A 20,779-nucleotide genomic window follows, 5' to 3' on the forward strand; every position below is an offset into this window, starting at 1 on the left:
GACCATCTCCCACTCCAAAAATAATTTACTGTTGCCTTAAGTAAGTCCTGAGATCCCACGAAATGTAGAAAGAGGAGCCTGGAAGAACCAGTGCAAGATAGCAAAGCAGCCAAGGGCCCTGAAGCCAGGTTAGCTCTCTCGAAGGTAGGGCCAGTCTTCTTATAATCTCTTGGGAGTCCCTCTAGGAACTGTCACAAGAGGGCACTCATTAAAACCTCTTCAGAGCCTGCACACTGAGAACATTAAAAGAGTTGTAAGCGCGAATGACTGCCCCTTTAATGCCCCTCCCCCTCAGACACACTCTTCCCTCTGAAGAGTAACTTCATGCTGTGCACTGGCTAGTCAGCTCCTTTTCTTTCCCTGCTCAGTCTCACTGAGCTGCTAAGGAAATAAGGAGCCCATGGTCCAGGTCTGCTCACACAGAGGCAAGGCTTGAGAAGGGGGCCAGTAATTGGGATTAACAGATTTAATGCTCAACCTGTTTATACTGCAGGAAACGTCACCTGGTGATGTCTAAATTGATCCCTTCAGAGGGTGGCATCTTAGCCTAGGCTTCTGTAGACTGTGAAAATAGATGAACAGTTTGGTGACAAAGCCAAAGAATTCATCGGTGGAGGAAAAACAACTACAAAGAACACATGTAAAGGACTGGGTCACAGAAGGCCTCTCTCTGTTCCCATGGTTGCCTCTGCCGCAGGTGCTGGTGTGAGAAGGTGATGGTTCCCGAGAAGGTCTCAGACACAAGTGTAAGGAGACTCAGGCACCAGGAGGAAGCCTTTTGGAAGCAACTGAACCTTCATCATGAAGCACTAAGGGCAGCAGAATCAGTGAAAGGCAGGCTCTACTTAGGAATGAAAATGACCAAGTTTTTTGAAGCATTTTCTTTTTTCTCAAGCAGAACTGATAAATTCTCCTCAGGCCATCTCCAGGAGGATGGCTGGGGGTGACAGGACTGTACATGTCAGGATGATCCAGACAACCTTAGAAGGTCTGTATCTGGGCTCCGAAATGAGAACTGCTGCATCCTGGCCACCATGCTACCAGCTAAGGCCACAACACAGGCTGCATGAAACAAAAGTGTCCCAGAAAAAAAGGAGTAAAAAGATTAGACATTTATTAATACTATATGTCAAGCACTATATTCAGCTCTTTCTTTGTTAGTTATCATGGTGACTAGATAAGATAGATGTTATAATTATACCCAATTTACAGATGGGGTAATTAAGAAGACATGAATTTAAGAAATTTGCTTATGCTCACCCAGCAAGTAAGTTTGAAGTTGGAATTCAGTTCAGCTCTGACTCTAAACCATAATCTTAATCTTTACGTCACATTCCTTCCAAACAGTGCAGAACGTATTTTGAGCCCTAAAACTCTAAGGTACTAAAAGGACAGAGCAGACCACAGAGGAGCATCTCTCTAACATCCTATCACTGGTGCAGAGGTATGCTGAAAAGTATGGTTAGGTCACCCGTGGAGTAACTGGAAGATGTAAGCTCTGTCCAGCTCAGCCAGTGAAAACTGTGACTCATGAGTCAACAGCCAAGCACAGTCCTGGAGAGAAGGGATTGTACAGGAGGAGTGAGGACGGTAGGGAAGGGGAGCCATGGTGACTCCTTCCCTATCTTTCGTCAAGAAGATGGGTTCCTCCCTCCTACACTGTTAGTGGGAATGTAAATTGGTGCAGCCACTGTGGAAAACAGTATGGTGGTTCCTCAAAAAACTAAAAATAGAGTCACCATATGATCCAACAATCCCACTCATGGGCTATATCCAAACAAAACTATAATTCAAAAAGATACATGCACTCCTATGTTCATAACAGCACTATTCACAATAGCCAAGGCATGGAAGCAACCTAAATGTCCATCAATAGGTGAATGGATAAAGAAGATGTGGTACAATGGAATACTACTCAGCCATAATGCCATTTGTGGCAACATGGATGGACCTAGAGATCATCATACTAAGTGAAATAAGTCAGAAAGAGAAAGACAAATACTGTATGATATCACTTACATGTAGAATCTAAAATGCAACATAAATGAACTTATCCATGAAGCAGATACAGACTCACATAGAGAATAGACCTGTGGCTGCCAAGGGGGAGTGAGAGTTGGGGAAAGAAGGATTGGAAGTTTGGGATGAGCAGATGCAAACTATTATGTAGAGAATGGATAAACAACAAGGTCTTACTGTATAGCACAGGGAACTATATTCAATATTCTGTGATAAACCATAATGGAAAAGAATACAAAAATGAATGTATATATATATACATATACATGTACACATATATACGTATGTGTAACTGAATCACTTTGCTGTATAGCAAAAACTAACAACAGTGTAGATCAACTATACTTCAATAAAATAATTTTTTTAAAAAAAGATGGATTCCTAACATTCTTTTGAATTTGAAGGAGAGTCCTGGGCCAGATGCAGATAAAACAATCAGTAAACAGTTCCTATTTTCCACTTGCCTAGGAATATATACCAACCAGCATCATCAATGAAAGGGAGAATGTATTCAAAGTTAGTTCTGGGCTCACCAACATGACCTACAAGAGTCTGTATGAGAAAAAGAAAAAACCCTGAAATGGAGGCAGGATAGTAGGGCAGGATTTCATGGTGCTGCTTACATTTGAATAGTTCTCACCTTTCAGATGCCTCTGATCCTACAACACTTGGTAGTCTAAAACTACTTCCTCCTCCATCACTCCTTCATGCCATCATTGGCATTGGGGTTGCAGATTTGTCAATGAACTATTTTATGTTCTTCCTCTTGCCATCTGGCAATGTTAGCTCTCTAATGAATTGCTTTAACTTGTGCATTTGTTTTTTGTTTTTTGTTTTTCGACAAATGTGACTTTTAGTTGAATTATACAACATTCATAAACAGCAAATGCTGGCTGATTAGAATCGATGAAAACCCTTAGAGCTGCCAGCAAAATTGGGCCCTTAGCTGCACATGCTACTTGCATAGCCTAATCGTTTGAAAGGCACCGGATTATTTTTGGAGAGAACTTTTTACATATACGCTTATGTAATCTGTTATGTATGTATATATGTATGCATTTGAATTTGGGTGGATTCTTGCAAGCCTGCCATGCTATGAATGTAAGAGCTAGATACACTTGGATTTGGAACTAGACACACTTGGGTTTGAATCCTACCTCTGCCACTTACAAACTATGTGAACTTGGGTATGTTTCTTAACCTCTCTGTGTCTCTAGCTCCTCATATGTAAAATAGAGATAATAAATCCCTTGCAAATTGTCTTGAGGAATAAATGAGATCAGCACGGCACAGTGTCTGGGTATACCGTGGCTCAATCATTAGTAGCTATTATCATCACGGTGATGTTCTATTAATACAGGATTATGGTAGACAACATTTGCAGTCTCTATAATCCTTCCTTTCTGAAAACTGCCACAGGGATGGGCCTCCAACGCCGTATTTGTATTATACGACACTGCTTTAGTGATTGGGCAAGAATAAGGAAAATAAGGAAATGTGAGTTTAGGCAATTTTTTTATGCTCACCCAGGCATTGGGTTCTTGATTTAATATGGCAGTTTCTCTTTCCTGTAAGTTTGGATTAGGAATCAGTTCCCACCGGTCCTCTGAACTAAGAAACGGCAAGATTAGTCATGTTTGGCAACGTACATGTCAAGGCAATGCAAGTCAGTCTGCTGAATGATGTAGATGTCAGGGAGGAAGAAGGCCTGACTGTTGACTTGAAGTCATACAGAATGGTGCCCTGTTTCTGACAACTTTCCCACTTCTTTGAGAAACTCCATTTCATCGATCTAGCTATTAATCAACCTATCAGTCTCCCTTTGCTTACTACTTTGAGTGGATTTCCATCATCTTTAACCAAAAGATCTTGGCTAACAGTGTCATCTCTGTGCATGAGGCCACCAGATCTTGCCTGTGTAGCTTGGATAGCCTAAGCATTTGAAATGTACCCAGTTATTTCAGAAAAGAACTTTATACACACACACCCCCTTATGTTATCTGTTTTCAACTGTTGAAGTGCATTAAGTAGAAAATCATAATACTCCTGTATAATCATGTATGCAAGGAAGTCACACATGTAAGGAAAAGAAGAAAGAATAAAAAGAGAGTCACTGACATTCCTGGTCTTACAAAAACAGGTCATCTCACAGCCTTCCAGAACCCAAGCAAGAAGGGAGAGACCCTGGGTCTTTACCTGGTGTCGCACTGGATACTGTTGGCCACTGCTGATCAGGCCCTCCTGGACCAGCCCGTAGAATGCCAGCCTCCTCCAGGTGCACAGAGCTGAATAAACACAGAGACCCAAACAATAGTTAAACCATAAATGCCTTTCTAGCTCTCCTTCCACCTTCAGAAAGTGCTTACATCTCTGGTGGCTGGGCTGCAGCTAACACTTTCTACTCATGCTTGAACTGAAGCAATTACCACTAAGCAGTCACCTTGCATCGACTGCAAAAGCACTGCTGACTTACTGCCTGCTACACCATGCAGGTGATAAACATGTTTTATCTTTATAGCAATTTTGGTTTTCATTAATGCTGTGTGGTGCTCTTTAAATCTAACAGGAAGCCCATCAGAGGGCTAATGCCATTTTATCATCTTAATGCTGAAGCAGATGAGGAGAGCTTGTTCTCCAAAGCCCCAAGCCTCTTTCGCTGGTTCTCTTATTTCTGGGTTCGCTATAGGAAAGAGGAAAACACGAACATTATATGCTGGTAACTGTAGTATTATTCCAGTTTGGCCTAATTAATTCTTAACTTTATTTTCTGCTTTCCTCTTTCTGTATCTCTTCCTCATAGATAACCCACCCTATATTTCCTGGGACTACAGGAAGTTTATCACCATCACTCATGGATCCCAGTTCAGAAGAGATTAACTCAGCATGAAATATTGCAGGGAGTGAGACATGAACTGGGAGATCCTTAGACGGAAGTAGAGATAGAACATAAACTGTTCAAGGGCAGACAGAACATTATATTCATTTATGTATGTGTGATGTTAGCACATATGAGACCCTCGGATATTTTATGGATGAAGAAAGGAACAAATGGGACCCTGAGAGTAAATATCATCCAAGAAAACTCTCACCAAAATAAAAGGACTCTGAAACTAGACACTGGTTCATCTTGGAAATTAATTTACTAAAATAAAACAGAGTAAAACTGCCTGAAGGGGTCTTGTGACTCAACAGAGCAGGCAAACTTGAAATATTGTGGGGGAAGGTCAACTCTATGTTTAATATTCTCTTATTTATTTATTTAGTTTTGGCCACATGGCGCAGCTTGTGAGATCTTAGCTCCCCAACCAGGGACTGAACCTGCGCCCTCAGCAGTGAATGTGTGCAGTCCTAACCACTGAACCATCAGGGAATTCCCAATATCCTCTTACTCCTTGACTTCAAACAACATATCTAGTGGAAATTCATTCATTAAGCTCTGCTCTATTGCTGTTCTTCCCTTCATCTACTCCTTCAAATCTTCTGTTTTTCCCAAATATTAATATCCATCAGGTGTTTCTGGGTCCTACCAGCAAACTGTATGGATTCAATAAGATTCACTCTGAAGATGCAACTACCCTGAGAACCATCTCGGCTCAAAGCAGAATTTTCAAAGGAACAGGTCCATGGTGTCTAAAGCTAGAAAGGCCAAGAAGCCAAGCATTTGTGTGAAAAAGATGAGTATTATTTAAGTTCACAAGTTTAACATATGTTCCATGTACTACACTGTGAGGAATAAATAACATTTAGTTTCAATTTTTATTTCATTTCTTATCCTACTTGAACCTCATAACATCTTAATTGAAACCTGAATAGAAGCACATGTGGCTTTTTTTTTTTAATTTGAAAATGGAATAAGGAAGTGATATGTTTTAGTATTTTATTTTAATATAGTTTTACAGCTTTCGTACTTTTCAAATAAAGCACTAATTCAATCGGGAAAGAAGGAGTTAGTATTGTAACCATATTTTTTCCTATCATATAGTCCACCACAATAGCTTGGATGCAGGCAAAAGCATAAACTGGTTTCTAACAAATAGAAAGAATCTTTCTGAAACCTCGTATTCTTGCATCTGCACAGGTATTTCTGGCCTAAAGTTATGACCGGATTCCAATGTGATGTCTCACCAAGCCAAGTACAGATCTTCAGTCTTCGCTGACTGCTTCTTGTTCAGAAAGAGCACCCATTATAATGATTTCTGCTCAATTTGTAATATAATGTTTGGGTATATGTTGATTTATTTTAATGCATTTTTAATGAGCTAAAACTAATTTTTCATCAACTCAATACATACTTTACAAGCTCTCTCTTTAGAAACTGATCAAGGTTTGGTGAAGATCCACTCAAGAGTTGCCCAGATATTTTGAGGGGCTTAAGTCTGGAGTTTATTTCTTCTTTAAAACTAAATTATTTTGGTGGTAGTAAACATTAGTTGCTTGGCCCTCTCTATTTGGTTTCCCAAAGACACTCACAAATAATGAATCTCTAATTTGGTCCCATGGCATGAATACTAAATCAGGTCTGGCAATAATGGTAGTTAATCAACTATTGTCAAAGAGACAAAATAGAGAAAGCAAAATTATATTTAATCTGAGTTTTAGAGTAATGCTATTACTCTAGGTTAATTTAAAAGTAAGCTAGATTTGGTCTCAAGATATTCAATAAAGACCCTTCACAAGGCTCATCCTCTGAAGAGCCCATGCCATTGAGGGCAGGCAATAAGATAGCAACAAGATGGAAAAGATAAGGAGACTCTAATAGGGGTGTACATGAACAAGAATAACAATTATTGTGGTTAATAGGATATAACAGTCAATGTGTGATGGAAAACCAAAGTAGACAACAAGTGCATATATATTACACAATGTACTCCAGTCCAAAAGCATCAGTATTAATTATAATTTTAAGAGAGGGACAGAAAGTAAAGATGGAGAAGGGATGAAAAGAAGTTGAAACTACTTCCTTATAGAAATTTTAATGAGAGAAAGTACACAGTCACTTGTGTCTGTGATTTTACAGGGGACTCTTACATGCCAGCACTTCATAAGCATTTGGCACTGACCACCTTCAATGTTTCAAGGAATAGACACAGAGACAAAAATAATTGCATTCCCCTGGCAAAGTATCTAAGCTTCTCAGTTTTGACAGCTGCTTCCGGCCTATGAAGACAGAGTTAATCTGAGTCATAAAGTTACAGTAACTTCTGAGTGAAAGGAGGAGGGAAAGACATACCTGTGCATTCCTGCTCTCAGGGAGGCAGAGTAACGCCAGTCCGGGTTAGGCTGTCGTGGCTGCAAAATCACAAAGGGAGTTTTTGTTAATATGGCAAAGCAATGATCTCCTAGTGACGATGTTAATCGATAAGTTGTTTCTTAAATATCTCCATGCATCTATTAAAAGTATTGAAGAAGCCATTTCACATGCAACTCTAAGACGTTCCACATATACAGCACTTCAGGAGAAAATTAAACTAGCTCATCAGGGTCTCTGCACAGATTAAACATCATGAAAAACTGGATTTAATGATGCCGTGAGGACCACCTTTGGCTTTGGCCGTGCTCAAAACAGGTCTATGTATTAACAGATACACACTACTGTATATGAAATAGGTAAACAACAAAGACTTACTATAAAGCACAGGGAACTCTATTCAGTATCTTATAATAACCCATTATGGAAAAGAATCTGAGAAAGTATACACACACACACACACACACATATATGTAACTGAATCACTGTACACCTGAAACTAACACAATATTGTAAATCAATTATACTTCAATTGAAAAAAAACAACAGATCTTCGTTCCTAAAACAGCACTAGTGGAAGGACAGTCTGTTCTGAAACAGGAAAAGCTTTCATTGTTTTTGACCTCAAATTCCCCATTAAGGGAACATCCCCAATTTGGTATTCCAGCTACAACAGGGCACACGACTATACAAGTTCTGCTGGTCTGGCTGGACTGCAGAGCACTGCAATCTGCTGCTGGCTTTGCAGACTGCAGTATGTTTGACCCTGGACGGATGTGCCCAGTCATAATGCCAGCAACTGATAACAGCCTCTTCTGCTGATTGAAGAGGAATGCAAGGGAGAGGTAAACAAACCACAGCAGGGTTTGACCTTGTTGTGCTGCATAATCCTTTTCATAAAATTGTACTTGTTTCTGGCTCCTCTGAGTGCTCTGCCTTCTTATTCAATTACTGTTCACTAAGCTCTGTTTAACAGGGAGCAGCTGAAACCTAAGAAGATCCTGACTTACTCTGCACTACCTGTGTGTTGGAAAGATGCATTGTCCTGTGTCTACAAACTGTCAATTCAAAGTGGAGGGGACACAGGCGAAAATGTGGGCACCCAAAGACTGTTCTGTTAGTTATGAACTGAACAGAAGCTACTCAGGAGTCACTGGGGACAAAATCAATCACCATCACTATCTTGTATCAATTAGCAAAAGTTTTATTAGGAAAGACCTGTGACAGATGTTCCTCTCAATGTGTTTTAATGGGCAGAGATTAAAGTGGTCCTGTCACTGAATACTGAGGTCTATTTGAGTGGAAAGATGAAGAAATGGAGGTTGCATTCTGTATTTTCCTCTGGACTATAATTATCATATTTGGTAGACACAAGGCCACAGTAATGCCAATAAACTATTTCAAAATATCAACAAGTCTCATTCCTGTCATTCTTATAGTTCATTCAAGGGATGCACAGTGTTTCATAAACATACTTCTTCACAACACCCAGAAAAGAAGTGATCAGCATCTCAACTTTCCGACAGATTTTGAGATAGTTATATGGTATTCAAAGATTTAGTCAAAGTCAAGGCCCAGAAAAAGCTACAACTCTAAGATACATTACCTCAAATGTCCCTACACACTAACTGCCCTCTCTGGTCCCTTCCATTCTATTGGCAAGATATGAACATACAAGCTGCTTTATCCTTGGTTATCAAGTTCACAAAATGCATTGATGTTCCTCACAAAGCAGCATAAAACTATCTATAGATGAAATGAAGGCGTTCCCATTTTCTACAGTGGTAGCAAAGGAAGCAAAAGAGAAAATATTTGCAAACCATTTGGTAAATCTGAAAGTATGATTGAAGTACTTTTTATTAATCACAGCATCACCAGCTTTCCCCTGACCATCAGTAGTACTGGTGTCAGCTTGTCAGCTATGAGAACCTTCCTTCAAGAAAGACTCTGACATCTGTTGAGCAAATGCTGCCAATTTTTCTATGTCCGGGTAACATCCATAATGAAGATTGCTGCAACTTGATCTTGGGAATGAAATCACCTTCATTTTGCTGAAAGGCACAGTTCTAGCAGGACTGACCAGGAAACTCAGTCCATTACATAATCTTACTTCCTCAAAGACACGTAATTGGTCATGCTGCTATTTTCTATAATAGTCTCTCAGCAACAAGATGCTTCTGAGATTTATTCGCCAGAATCATAGTTATGACACATCTTACGGCAGTGAGATTAGGCAGGGAAAAGGTAAGGAAGAAAGTAATTAACGTTTTACGTATCCACACAACACTAGGAAATGGGATAAGCACTTTATACATATTACTGCATTTATCCTAACACCTTTGTTAGACCATAAACTCTATGAAAGGGATTATATCTTTGTTTATAAAACATATTGATATTCTCAAATGTTCATAATACATAGCTACATCCTCAGAAGCTAGCAGAGTTCAGGTATTTGATAGGTTTTTTAAATGCTTTCGAATAAATTAACTACCACTCAAGGGCAACATTATCACACTTAAATTACAAAAATTAGAAATCTGGAACTTTAGAGAGATTAAATTACCTGCCTGATGGGTAAGGTTGGCTCACAGTCATGTTTAGGTACCCCTAACAAGAAAGTCAGTGTTTTAAATAAATTTGCATGGAATGACAGATATATATTTTTCTCTTTCTTACTTCTGACTTTCCCAGATATTGATTTATTTTAAAATGATATACAATTAAAAGTAATAAAATGTACATGGGTTTCATATGAACTTGGAAAGACTGAAGCTGAGAGGTTGACTACTGATATACCTAATACAATGAGACATATGTTTAGTTCTCTAATACTTGGATGGTACATCCCTGGGCTTTGCTTAATTTCTATTGGCGAAAAGCCCCAGTATGTTCTGTTGTTTCAAAGCACAGTCCTTCAGTAGAATAAGCCATGAAATTCCAGATGCAGAAAAACTGAATTAGGTAGTCCATGTGGGTGATATAGTATTATTGAAGAACAAGAATCCATTTAAGTTTGTATCAGAATTATAACTAAGCTTTGATTTATTCTGTAATGTATTATTTATTATTTATACTATGGGATATTTGAGCTACAGAAGCTATCCTCTTCCAAGACAGATTTGAAATAAAATAGGTTAAAAATACCCTATGTCAGACTTCCTAGGTGGCACAAGGGTTAAGAATCCACCTGCCAATGCAGGGGACACGGGTTTGATCCCTGTTCCAGGAAGATCCCACATGCTGTGGAGCAACTGAGCCCGCGCACCACAACACAACTACTGAGCCTGCGCTCTAGAGCCCGTGAGCCACAACTATTGAGCCTGTGTGCTGCAACTACTGAAGCCCATGCTCCGCAACAAGAGAAGCCACCAAAATGAGGAGCTCACACACCACAATAAAGAGTAGCCCCCACTCATCACAACTAGAGAAAGCCTGTGTGCAGTAATGAAGACCCAATGCAGCGAAGAAATAAGTAAATAAATAAATTTATAAGAAAAAAATCCTATGTCACTCATAAAATCATATGACTACTCAGTGAAGTAATATGCTACCTTCTTACCATGGAAATCCATGAAGATATCAATAAATGGTCCTCTGAGAAACAAGACTACATGTAGCATCTCCTTTTGCTTGCTAGTAGGAATCTATTAAAGATGTATCCACTGCAAATTTTTCAGTGATATTTTGTGAACACTGATATAAATTATGATAGGCAAAACCCTAAAATGGCCTCCAAGATCCCTACACCCTCGTGTAAATGCCCTGTATATTCTCCAAGACTGAATATGATAGGTCTTACTCTATGATTAAGTTATATTATATGGCACAGCTGGCTTTGAAAAAGGGAGATTATCTGGGTGGGAATGACCTAATTATACAAGTCTTTAAATCTGGGTCTAGAGATCAGAGACAGAAATCAGAGAGCTCTGAAGCATGAGAGGAATTCCATGTGAGAAAATATTCTCCAGCTCTGAAGATGGAGGGGGCCATGGGGTAAGGGTCTGAGAGAAACTTCTAGGAGCTGGGAGTGACCTCCAGTCAACACTAAGTAAGAAAATGGGGATCTCAGGTCCTCATGAAACTGAATTCTGCTAACAACCTGAACGAACCGAAAGCAGATTCTTCCCCAGAGCCTTTAGGAGAGAACTCAGCCTGGCCGACGTGTTGATTTCAGCTTTATGAAAACCTGAGCAGAGAACCCAGTCACAATGTGCATGTAATAAATGTGTTGTTTTTAACCACTAATTTGTGGTGATTTGTTACAAAGCAATAGAAAATGAATACATAAACTGTTGGTCATGAAGGCAAAAAGGAATCTAACATCTAAAATAATCATTGTTTTGTTACATATTAGTCTTCTAGTAAATCAAAATGAAAAGATGATAAATATGAGAAGTCTAGGTGAATACTTTTCTAAAAATAGTCATTTATAACCCTAATCCACAGAGCAGGAAAATAAAATACACATAACTTGGGCTTCCCTGGTAGCATAGTGGTTAAGAATCTGCCTGCCAATGCAGGGGACACAGATTCAATCCTTGGGCCGGAAAGGTCCCACATGCTGCAGAGCAACGAAGCCCGTGCACCACAGCTACTGAGCCCACACGCTGCAACTACTGAAGCCCACGAACCTTGAGCCCATGCTCTGCAACAAGAGAAGCCACTGCAGTGAGAAGCCCGCGCACCACAATGAAGAGTAGCCTCTGCTGGCAGCAACTAGAGAAAGCCCGCACACAGTAACGAAGGCCCAACACAGCCAATAAATAAAAATAAAAATAAATAAATTAAAAAAAAGAAAGAACAAGTATAAAAAATAAAATAAAATAAAACACACATAACTTTAAAACATACCTAATGGGCTCCAGTACAACAGAAAATGCTAGGTTTGCTTAATTCTGGCTGCACAACCTGCTAGCGCAGCAGTTACTCTTTCACCCACAGTTTTACTTCCCTGGAACCCAGAGTTCTGACCCTGCACGGGCAGAAAGGAACTGATGTTGCTTATGTGACAAGGAACTAACATTTTTCTTTAATTTTTGCAATGTTGGAGATTTCTTTGCATTTGTCAAATTCAAATCCTTGAAAGAAAACAACTTGTATAATTTTTAGGGTAGCATATTTAAAACACTGCTAAGGAATTCTCTTGACCTTTGATTTTTGAAATCATGCTTTTAGATTATAATACTCAAAATATTATCATACGAATAAGCCAAATTTATATTCATACTATCATATGCACAGGAACATAGAGCCAGGTGAAATTTACAAAAGTCACATTTGAAGACACCTCTAAATCTCCATTCAATTCAGCTAAACCTCTGGGCTTGGTGATGGTAATTTTTCCTCAAACATTTGCAAACTGACATCATCCTGACCTCTCATTGAGAGCAAAAATTGGTGGCCAACCAAGGCAAGTATCCAGAACCAACTCTGCTATTCTGTCAAGCAGACAGCATGCCAATAGACAATTTATAATATGCCAGGCTGTGTCCCTGCAGAGTGTTCTGAGTTAGACCAGATGCCCATGTGCAGGCTCACTCCTGGGTCAGACTGAAGGGTAGGCCAATGACATTCAAGCTACAATAAATAGATTTCTTCATCAGTCAGAATATGTGCAAGATAAAGAGACAGAGAGGAGCTCAGCCATAATTCCATCTGGCTCAGCAGATCTGTAGAAGAAGGAGGAAGGGGGTAATCTGAAGAAATTAATGTATTCTCAGATCAAATAAGATAAACCTTTTCTTAGAAGAACAGTCCTATAACCAATACAGAAATGGTCAAACGAAACAGCCCCACCCATTCAAAAGTGACCATCAGAGGATGAAACATTGAAACGGAAGTTCAGATACAATTTCTTTGCCTATTCTGACCACTGTGCAGTCTTATAAACTCACCACCACAGCATTTTACACTAAGTGTAAATTCTGATCCAGGACAGAGTCAGTACCAGCTAGAAAAGTCAGTCCTGCGGGAAATAAACTAGGTGCCGCTGAAAGAAGGGTTAACCCTTAGAGGTTACTACATCTGGAATTAGAGTGCATATGTACACACAGTGGCAAAAATAACTGAAGATATGGGGACTACAAATTGCTTTAAAAGAAGTGAAAGTGAATGTAAACTTAACTCATTTCTGCTGCTCTTTTGTGATTTCCACATCTTGTGCCAACTGGTCCCACTGAGGCGCAGTCAGATAAATCTGCCCAGAGCACCCAAAGTGACTCATCAGCAGTCACAGGACCAGAGATGCACAGACTCCACCTTAAGATTTGGATCCTTCTCTTGGAGATTCTGAAGACGTTGCCAACCACATTCAATACTAAGTTTTTATAACCCTCCAAAGAGAAATTCGGCCCCATTGCTAAATAGTTACTTCAAAACCCTCATTGCACAAGTGGCTCACGAAATAAACTCACTAGGGGTAAAATCCACCAAAAGATTAGTCTGTTAAATACTGATGTTAGTACTTAAATTAATGTTAAGTACTGATATCTAGTAAGGAACAAGAGAGAAATCACACAAAGGACAAAGATAAAAGATCTGAACAGGTTTTGCCAACGGTAAAACAAAAAGGTAACCTACTTTTATGTGAAGAATTCCTCTTTTTCCAGAGCAGTTAATTGACACTATTAGGTGAATCAGTGGTAGCCTAAATGTCTGAGTATCCCATACCAAGAGGAATGTAAACATTGGGATTTCTATCTACTCATACTATTTCAAAAAGCACAGTATTTGGAGTCAGACAGAAATGACTTAAAATACCGCTGGCAGAGTGACTGTGTGTTACTTAACCTCTCTGAGCTTGTTTCCTCATATGCTAATGTTGATAAAAAATTTCTTTAATGTATGGCTTATAGGTAATGAAACCATACATATATTGCAGTGCAGAGCATTTTTATATAGCAGGGTGGTCAGTGAGCACAAATTCCCTTACTCATCCTTTCTGATCCCCAACTAATTTCAATGTAGGCACATGGAATTAACTGCACCCCAGGACTCTCCTGCCATCTGCAGTGACTGGGTAGGGAAGAGAGAAAGCCTAATGTGAGAATTTAACAGGTTGACCTAGCAGTGATGACTTTCAGAGTTGAGTGATTTTTGTCCCCATTTTGGCATGCTATGACAACGTGACTCACTCTCTCCCTATAACCAAAATAATTCCAGGAGTTGTAGATCGTAGGGCTCTCTTCACTGGATTTCCAAAAGTGTCTGGCAAAAATTTGCCTTTATTAGAATCATGCACTCTTCTGGCAAAATCCCACAAGAGCAAGCACTTTTCTGACATAATGTTCTCCCTAGATTAAAGGTTTGTGAAGCAAAGCACATATTAACACACAGGTCAGTGTAAGACAGAAACAGTTCACGTATCAAACTGCCCCAGGTTTCGAGTCAGGAGAGAGAGGGTAAGAGTGTCATTCCCCTGTGCTTCCGGCTCACAGCGGGTGGCAAAGCTTGCCTGGCTTGCTCTCCGTGACTCTTTACCACCTGCAGCCCACCCCAGGCCCAAAAGGACTTCACAGGAATTTGTTCAGCAAATATCTACAGCATCCTTATTTAAAATTAAGCCTTTCTACATGCTGCCAAAAGCTATGATCTAAAGAATTCTGGAAGCTCCTTGATTTCCCCCCCTGTTCTTCTTAACCTGCAGTCTGCCTCCCATGGCTGCTCAGCATTGATTAACATCAGGCTCTTCCAATAAATCTACCTGCAATATACACAGAAATTCTCTCAACCCATCTCTGTTCTTTTCTGTGCTTACGCATTAACTTCCTGAAGATGAATTTAGAATGTGAAACTATGCACATTAACAAAAAGGCAGCAATATGTCAATGAAAACACATCACGAAAATATAGGAGGGGCAAATATTATTAACTCATTCTGTAGTATCTCTGAAAGTCCCAGCTACAAAGTAGTTGTTTGGGAAGAAACAATTCAACACTATTTACAGGACAAAATTTTGGCTTCTGAAATCCAAGTTTAAAGAGTCACAAAGCAGAATTCTATTATTTCAAGCATGCATATGGAGACAAACACACTACACAAACAAACACATGCACCGTCCAACAATTTATACGCATCCTTCATATAACGAGCAAATTGGCCTTATGCCTACTTAAAAGTTAAAACCAGTGTATCTACTGACACCTGTCTCTCATGTACAGCAAACCATCCACTCTGCAAGGCTTTTGTAGCTAGACCCGGCAAATAAATGTGTGCTTTGGAACATGCTGAAGTATTATTTAAAGTACTGTCATTTAACTTAAAGCCACAAGGGGCTTGAAGAGGCTACTTCACATCTCATCAAAACCTTAGGAACTGTCAAGAGGAAATCAGAAGACTACATTTACGCTAAATGCAGGGAAATCCTCTTACAATGAGCTCACACAATGCTAAGAAAGATGACTAGTGGCAGAATTCCTCCCGCCCCTTTCTTTCTCCCCAACCCCAGCTTGTCCTGATTTTCGCCATACCCCCACATCCCTAATCCACTCATTCTAACATCTCCCTGGCCCAGCCAGACAAAATGGTTCTTGGTTCCCTGACTTACCATCATTCATCTCCTCTGAGAGCCCCTACAGAAGAGTTACCACAGCATACAGCCAAAGCAAACTTTGTCTTCAGGGTGAGGTCCACATTCTACGGCTTTATTACCTCTGACATGAATTTCTAGCAGATCCTATCACATTAGTTCAGTGCAATTACCAGAAATATTAACTGGATACTTTCACTGTAGGTAGTCCACAGTATAAACAGGGACAGCATGCAGAGGTGACCCCCATAGCCCCAAGAGGTCTCAGAGCTTTTGAAAACACAACACTCCTCTAGGATTTCAAAAAACTACCTTCCCTGTAGATAATACAGCACAGGTCATTTCCCCTTGAATCTCACAACATTACCCCCTATAGCATCATCTTATTCTCAGGCCTATTCTATTTCTCTACAAGAGCTGTGCTTTAACATCACATACTTAAGACAAATCCTCATTTCTCAACTTTATGGTCAAGGCTTCATATATCTGAAAAGAAAACAGAAAGTAAAACAATTCTCTAGTGCTATTTTTCTAGAAGAGGAAACATAGCAGATTATAATCCAGTCACAGGTACTATACACACACACACACACACACACACACACACACACACACACACAATGTTTACCAGATAACCCTTATCATTGTTAATAACTCGAGAAAGCCAACCATGTGATATTGCGGGGGGGGGGGGGGGAATGTGAAAAACGCATGACTTTGTGGAAGACCCCTTGACTACTATCTCACCTCATTTTGAGTAACAGCTTCGTTTTTTAGAATAATCAGGTTCCCAGCACTCTGCCCACTCTGGCCTGTGAGGTGCCTGCTGTCACCTGCTGCTGCTTGGGCTCCCCCAGGTCCCGGTCCTGTCTGCGCCCCTGTGTTGTAAAACATGAACGTGTCACTCCCTGAGCCTGCTGTCAGACAGGCCTTGTAGCAGTAGGTCTTGGTGAGGGAGCCGTTCCCTCGCACTTCAATGAAGTGAGGCTGCACTTTGAGGCCGTGTGGTATCCTGGCATCAATATTGTTGTTGGCCTGTTTGTAGAGTTCTGCAGGGCACCGCTCCCTCACCCCGCAGAAGCCTCCGCAGCACGCGGTGCCATAAGCAGTGCAGCGGTAGCACTTGATGATGCTCAAAACAATGACTGTCAAAAGAAATATAAAAGACACTGTGCTTAATGCTATTATTAGATAAAGTGTAATTTCAGAGTATGTCCGAGGACTTTTCACATGTCTCTGAGTATCAGGGAGGATTTTGGAAACCCTGTCCACCACAGCTACTGTAATGGCCACAGAGGCTGACAGTGATGGCTCTCCATTGTCTCGGACCACCACAGTCAGGTTGAAAGTGGTTCCGCTCTCATCTCCCATCTTCCTGGTAGTCCTAATTTCTCCTGTGTGTAGCTCTACTTTAAAGAGGTCCAGGTCAGAAATCTGGGCCAGATGGTAAAAGAGCCAAGCATTTTGCCCAGAGTCTGAGTCCATGGCTATGACTTTAGTGACAAGGTAGCCAGCAGGGGCAGTTCGAGGCACCATTTCAATGGCTGCTGATGAATTGGTTGAGGTAGGGTACAGAATGTGAGGGGCATGGTCATTCACGTCCACTATATACACGTTGGTGGTCACAGTGCTGCTCAGTGGTGGGATCCCCTTGTCCCGGGCCTCCACAGTCACAAAGAACTCCCGAAACTTCTCATAATCAAAAGAGTTGACAGCATAAAGGCTGCCACTGGCACTGTTAATGGAGACATAGGAGGTGACTGGCAGCCCTTGAATCTCCCTCTCCAGGAGGGAGTAGGTCACCTCCGCATTCTCCTTTTCATCTGGGTCTGTGGCTTGCACGGTGCAGAGCAACACCCCTGGCAAATTATTCTCCTCGATGTAGATGGAGTAGGAGTCCTTCAGGAAGCGGGGGGGATTGTCATTGATGTCAGAGATCTCAACCTGCAGTGTCCGCTGGGATGTGAGCTGTGGTACTCCCCCATCAGTGGCGGTCACTGTGATGTTGTAGGCAGCCACCAGTTCCCTGTCCAGGGGGCCACCCACCACCAGTGTGTAGGAGTTTCCAAAGCCATTCAGTCGGAAAGGCAGTGTGGCCTCCAGGCCCAGGCTCACTTTCCGGTTGAGACCTGAGTCTTGGTCATTGACACTGAGAAGGGCCACAACGGTGTTGGGGGGAGCATCCTCGGGCACTGGGCTGTACAGGTCCGTGAGCACCACCTCTGGTGCATTATCATTCACGTCCACGATGTCCACCAGCACCTTGCAGTGACCCACCATGGGCACTGGACCCCGGTCAGTGGCCTGCACATAGATCTGGTAGGAAGAGGCCTCCTCATAATCCAGCGCTCCACTTACCCGCACTTCCCCCAGGCGGGCGTCGATGCTGAAGAGCTGCCTCTCCCGGTCCGACGTGTAGCTGCTCAAGGAGTATGTGAGCTCGCCATTGGAGCCCTCATCCGGGTCTGAGGCATTCAGCTTCACCACCAACGTGCCGGGGGGCGCGTCCTCCCGAAGCTGGACGCGGTAAGTGGACTGGTCGAAGGCAGGAGAATTGTCGTTAGTGTCCAGGACACGCACAGAGATCTGCGCGGTGCCCGAGCGGGCTGGGCTGCCCCCGTCCACAGCTGTGAGAACCAGGTGGTGCAAGACTGCCTGCTCGCGGTCTAGGCCCTTACGCAGCACCAGCTCCAGTACCTTACTGTTCTCCTGCAGGGGTTTCAGGTCCAACTCGAAGTGCTCGCTGGGGCTGAGCTCGTAGGTCCGCACCGAGTTGGTGCCCACGTCGGGGTCCTGCGCGCTCTCTATGTGAAAGCGCGCTCCAGGTGCCACCGATTCGCTGACCTGAAGCTGGTAGTCGGGCCGCGGGAAGCGCGGCGAGTTGTCGTTGATGTCCAGCACCTCCACCTCCACGGCGCTCACCGCTACGGGGCTGTGCGCCAGCACTTCGAGGCTGAGCAGGCAGCGAGGCCGCTGCTCGCACAGCGCCTCCCGGTCAATGCGCTCGTTGACGAAGAGCGCTCCACTGGTCAGGTCCAGCTCAAGGTAGCGCGGGCTGGGCGCACCCAGGTGGTTGATGCGCAGGCAGCCCGGCCCCAAGCGCCGCAGCTCCAGCCCCAGCGCGCGAGCCACGTTGCCCACAAGCGCGCCGGGTGTCTGCTCCTCAGGCACCGAGTATCGCAGCTGGGAGGCCGCTGGGCCAGGCAGCAGCAGTAGCAGCAGGAGAAGCAGCAGCAGCCAGGACATGGGCGGCCGGAGTCGGGGATGCTCTGTCGCCCCAGGTCTGGTGCTCGCCAGCTCCATAGCCACCGGCCGCGGCGGAGGCAGCCGGGCAGGGCCGGAGGCGGCAGCTTCCCCAGCCGAGCGGCACGCCTGGGCCGCGCCTCCGCCTCCGCTCGTGCCGCCCTGCGCCCGCTCCCCCACGCCTCACGCGCCGGCAAACGCTAGCAAACGCCGGGGGCCGCTCCCTTCGTGGGCCCTCCGGAGGGCTCCTGGCCCCGCCGCCTGCGCTGAATTCCCATATCCCAGCTCCTCCGCTCGCCTCGGAGTCGCTCAGCCCGGCTTCGTTTCCTGCCGCCGCCGCCGTTGCTGGTCCAGGGGGAGGGGATAGGAAGCAGAAGGGGAGGGGGAGGAATGCTCAGCAAGTCCGGCTCCGATTCCGCACCGAGGTGGCGGGCGGCGACCCGGACTGCCCAGTCGCTCCAGCCACTCCAGCCCCAGCTCCTTCACCCCGGACCCGCCGGATCGCAGCAGACTGCAGGGACACGGCCACTCCCTTTCTCCCTGCCCCCACTGTCCTGTTCAGCCAGTCTCCACAGTTCCTCGGCTGCTGAATGGGTCTTGTAAGGAGATTATTCTAGGAAAAGCAGTTAAGTCTCTAGAATTCGGAATATCAGCTCCCAGGAAAAGATTTCCAAGCGCAAGTCAAGAAAATACACCGAGGGCCTTGGCTAAGTACGGGTATCTGTCTGGGCGGCGGCTCCACGTTCAAAGAAACAAACTCAAGTGAGGCACTCGAGGGTTAATGATGATGGGGATTATTTCCTTACACCAGCATTCTCCCTGAATACTCCTAAATACTGCATAAAGTGTTCAACTCCTAGGGCAGAGGGAGGGGGTGGTAAGTGCTGTCCTCTGTCCCGGAGCAAGCCTAAAACCAGCATCCTGGAATCCAACACTTAATTCTGCTCCTAGCCAAGTGGCTTTTACTTTCAGTATGTGCCTTGGCAAATAACCAATATTTCAGGTTTTAAAATTCTTTGTTTAAAAAACTGGTTCCATGAAGCTGCAGGCTAAGCTCTTATTTGACCCCTTTTGATCACAGTGGGGGAGAATCTGCTAAAATTTTAAAGATTCTTGCCTCAAGCTTTTCCTCATTTTACTTCAACATTTTTTTCATTTATTACCCAAGACATTTTCTTTGTTCTTTCACGAGTGATTTAAATTTTTGTCTTTAGTGGATGACAATGTCTTCAACAGCCTGTAAAACCATTACATCAAGAGAGTTACTCTTGATTTCCCAAGTCTGGCTGGAATTTGGACTCTATCAATGCTTTGCAGTGAAAAGTCTGCTGTTATTAAGCAAAATGTGGGAGGCTGGAATTTATCTTACACTAGCCAGCAATTTCAATGGTTGCAGCTCATCTTCCATAAATATAAGGTTCCTTTACATCTCCGGGTCTCTGTTCCCCTAAACTCGCCCCTTGTATTGCTGCAGAGGCAACAAAAGGATAACCAATTGTCTTCAGTGAACAAGAAGACACAAGGATCAGAGGAAGCCTTTGCAGTGTTGTCATTGCCTCTGCTTCTCTGTTCTGAACATCCACTTTTCCCAGGTCCTCTCATCTATTCCACAAGAGTTTAAAATTCATTGCTCCACTTGTAAAAAAGCACTCACTAAAATGTTCTTTCTCTTCTTTCAGCATCCTCTCACCCCTAGATCTTCTGCTGTCATTTTCTAGCTATGAACTGGAACAAAACT

General features: G+C 42.9%; 1 protein-coding gene across 3 annotated transcripts in view; it reads right to left on the reverse strand.

The window, feature by feature from the left end:
• LOC130852211 (protocadherin alpha-C2) overlaps nt 1-20,779 on the reverse strand; it is a 122,038-nt gene that overhangs the window by 29,564 nt on the left and 71,695 nt on the right. For 2 of the 3 annotated variants that reach the window (XM_057733058.1, XM_057733049.1), the window contains exons 2-3: nt 7,250-7,308; nt 4,216-4,304 (exon numbers count right to left, since the gene is read on the reverse strand). In XM_057733058.1, coding sequence (XP_057589041.1) covers nt 4,216-4,304; nt 7,250-7,308 — 148 coding nt within the window. Of the gene's footprint in view, nt 1-4,215; nt 4,305-7,249; nt 7,309-16,545; nt 19,128-20,779 lie in introns of those variants that run through there. The other variant, XM_057733040.1, reaches the window with a different exon arrangement.

The sequence above is a fragment of the Hippopotamus amphibius genome, chromosome 1 (genome assembly GCF_030028045.1).
Source record: "Hippopotamus amphibius kiboko isolate mHipAmp2 chromosome 1, mHipAmp2.hap2, whole genome shotgun sequence".
Taxonomy (NCBI): Eukaryota; Metazoa; Chordata; class Mammalia; order Artiodactyla; family Hippopotamidae; genus Hippopotamus; species Hippopotamus amphibius.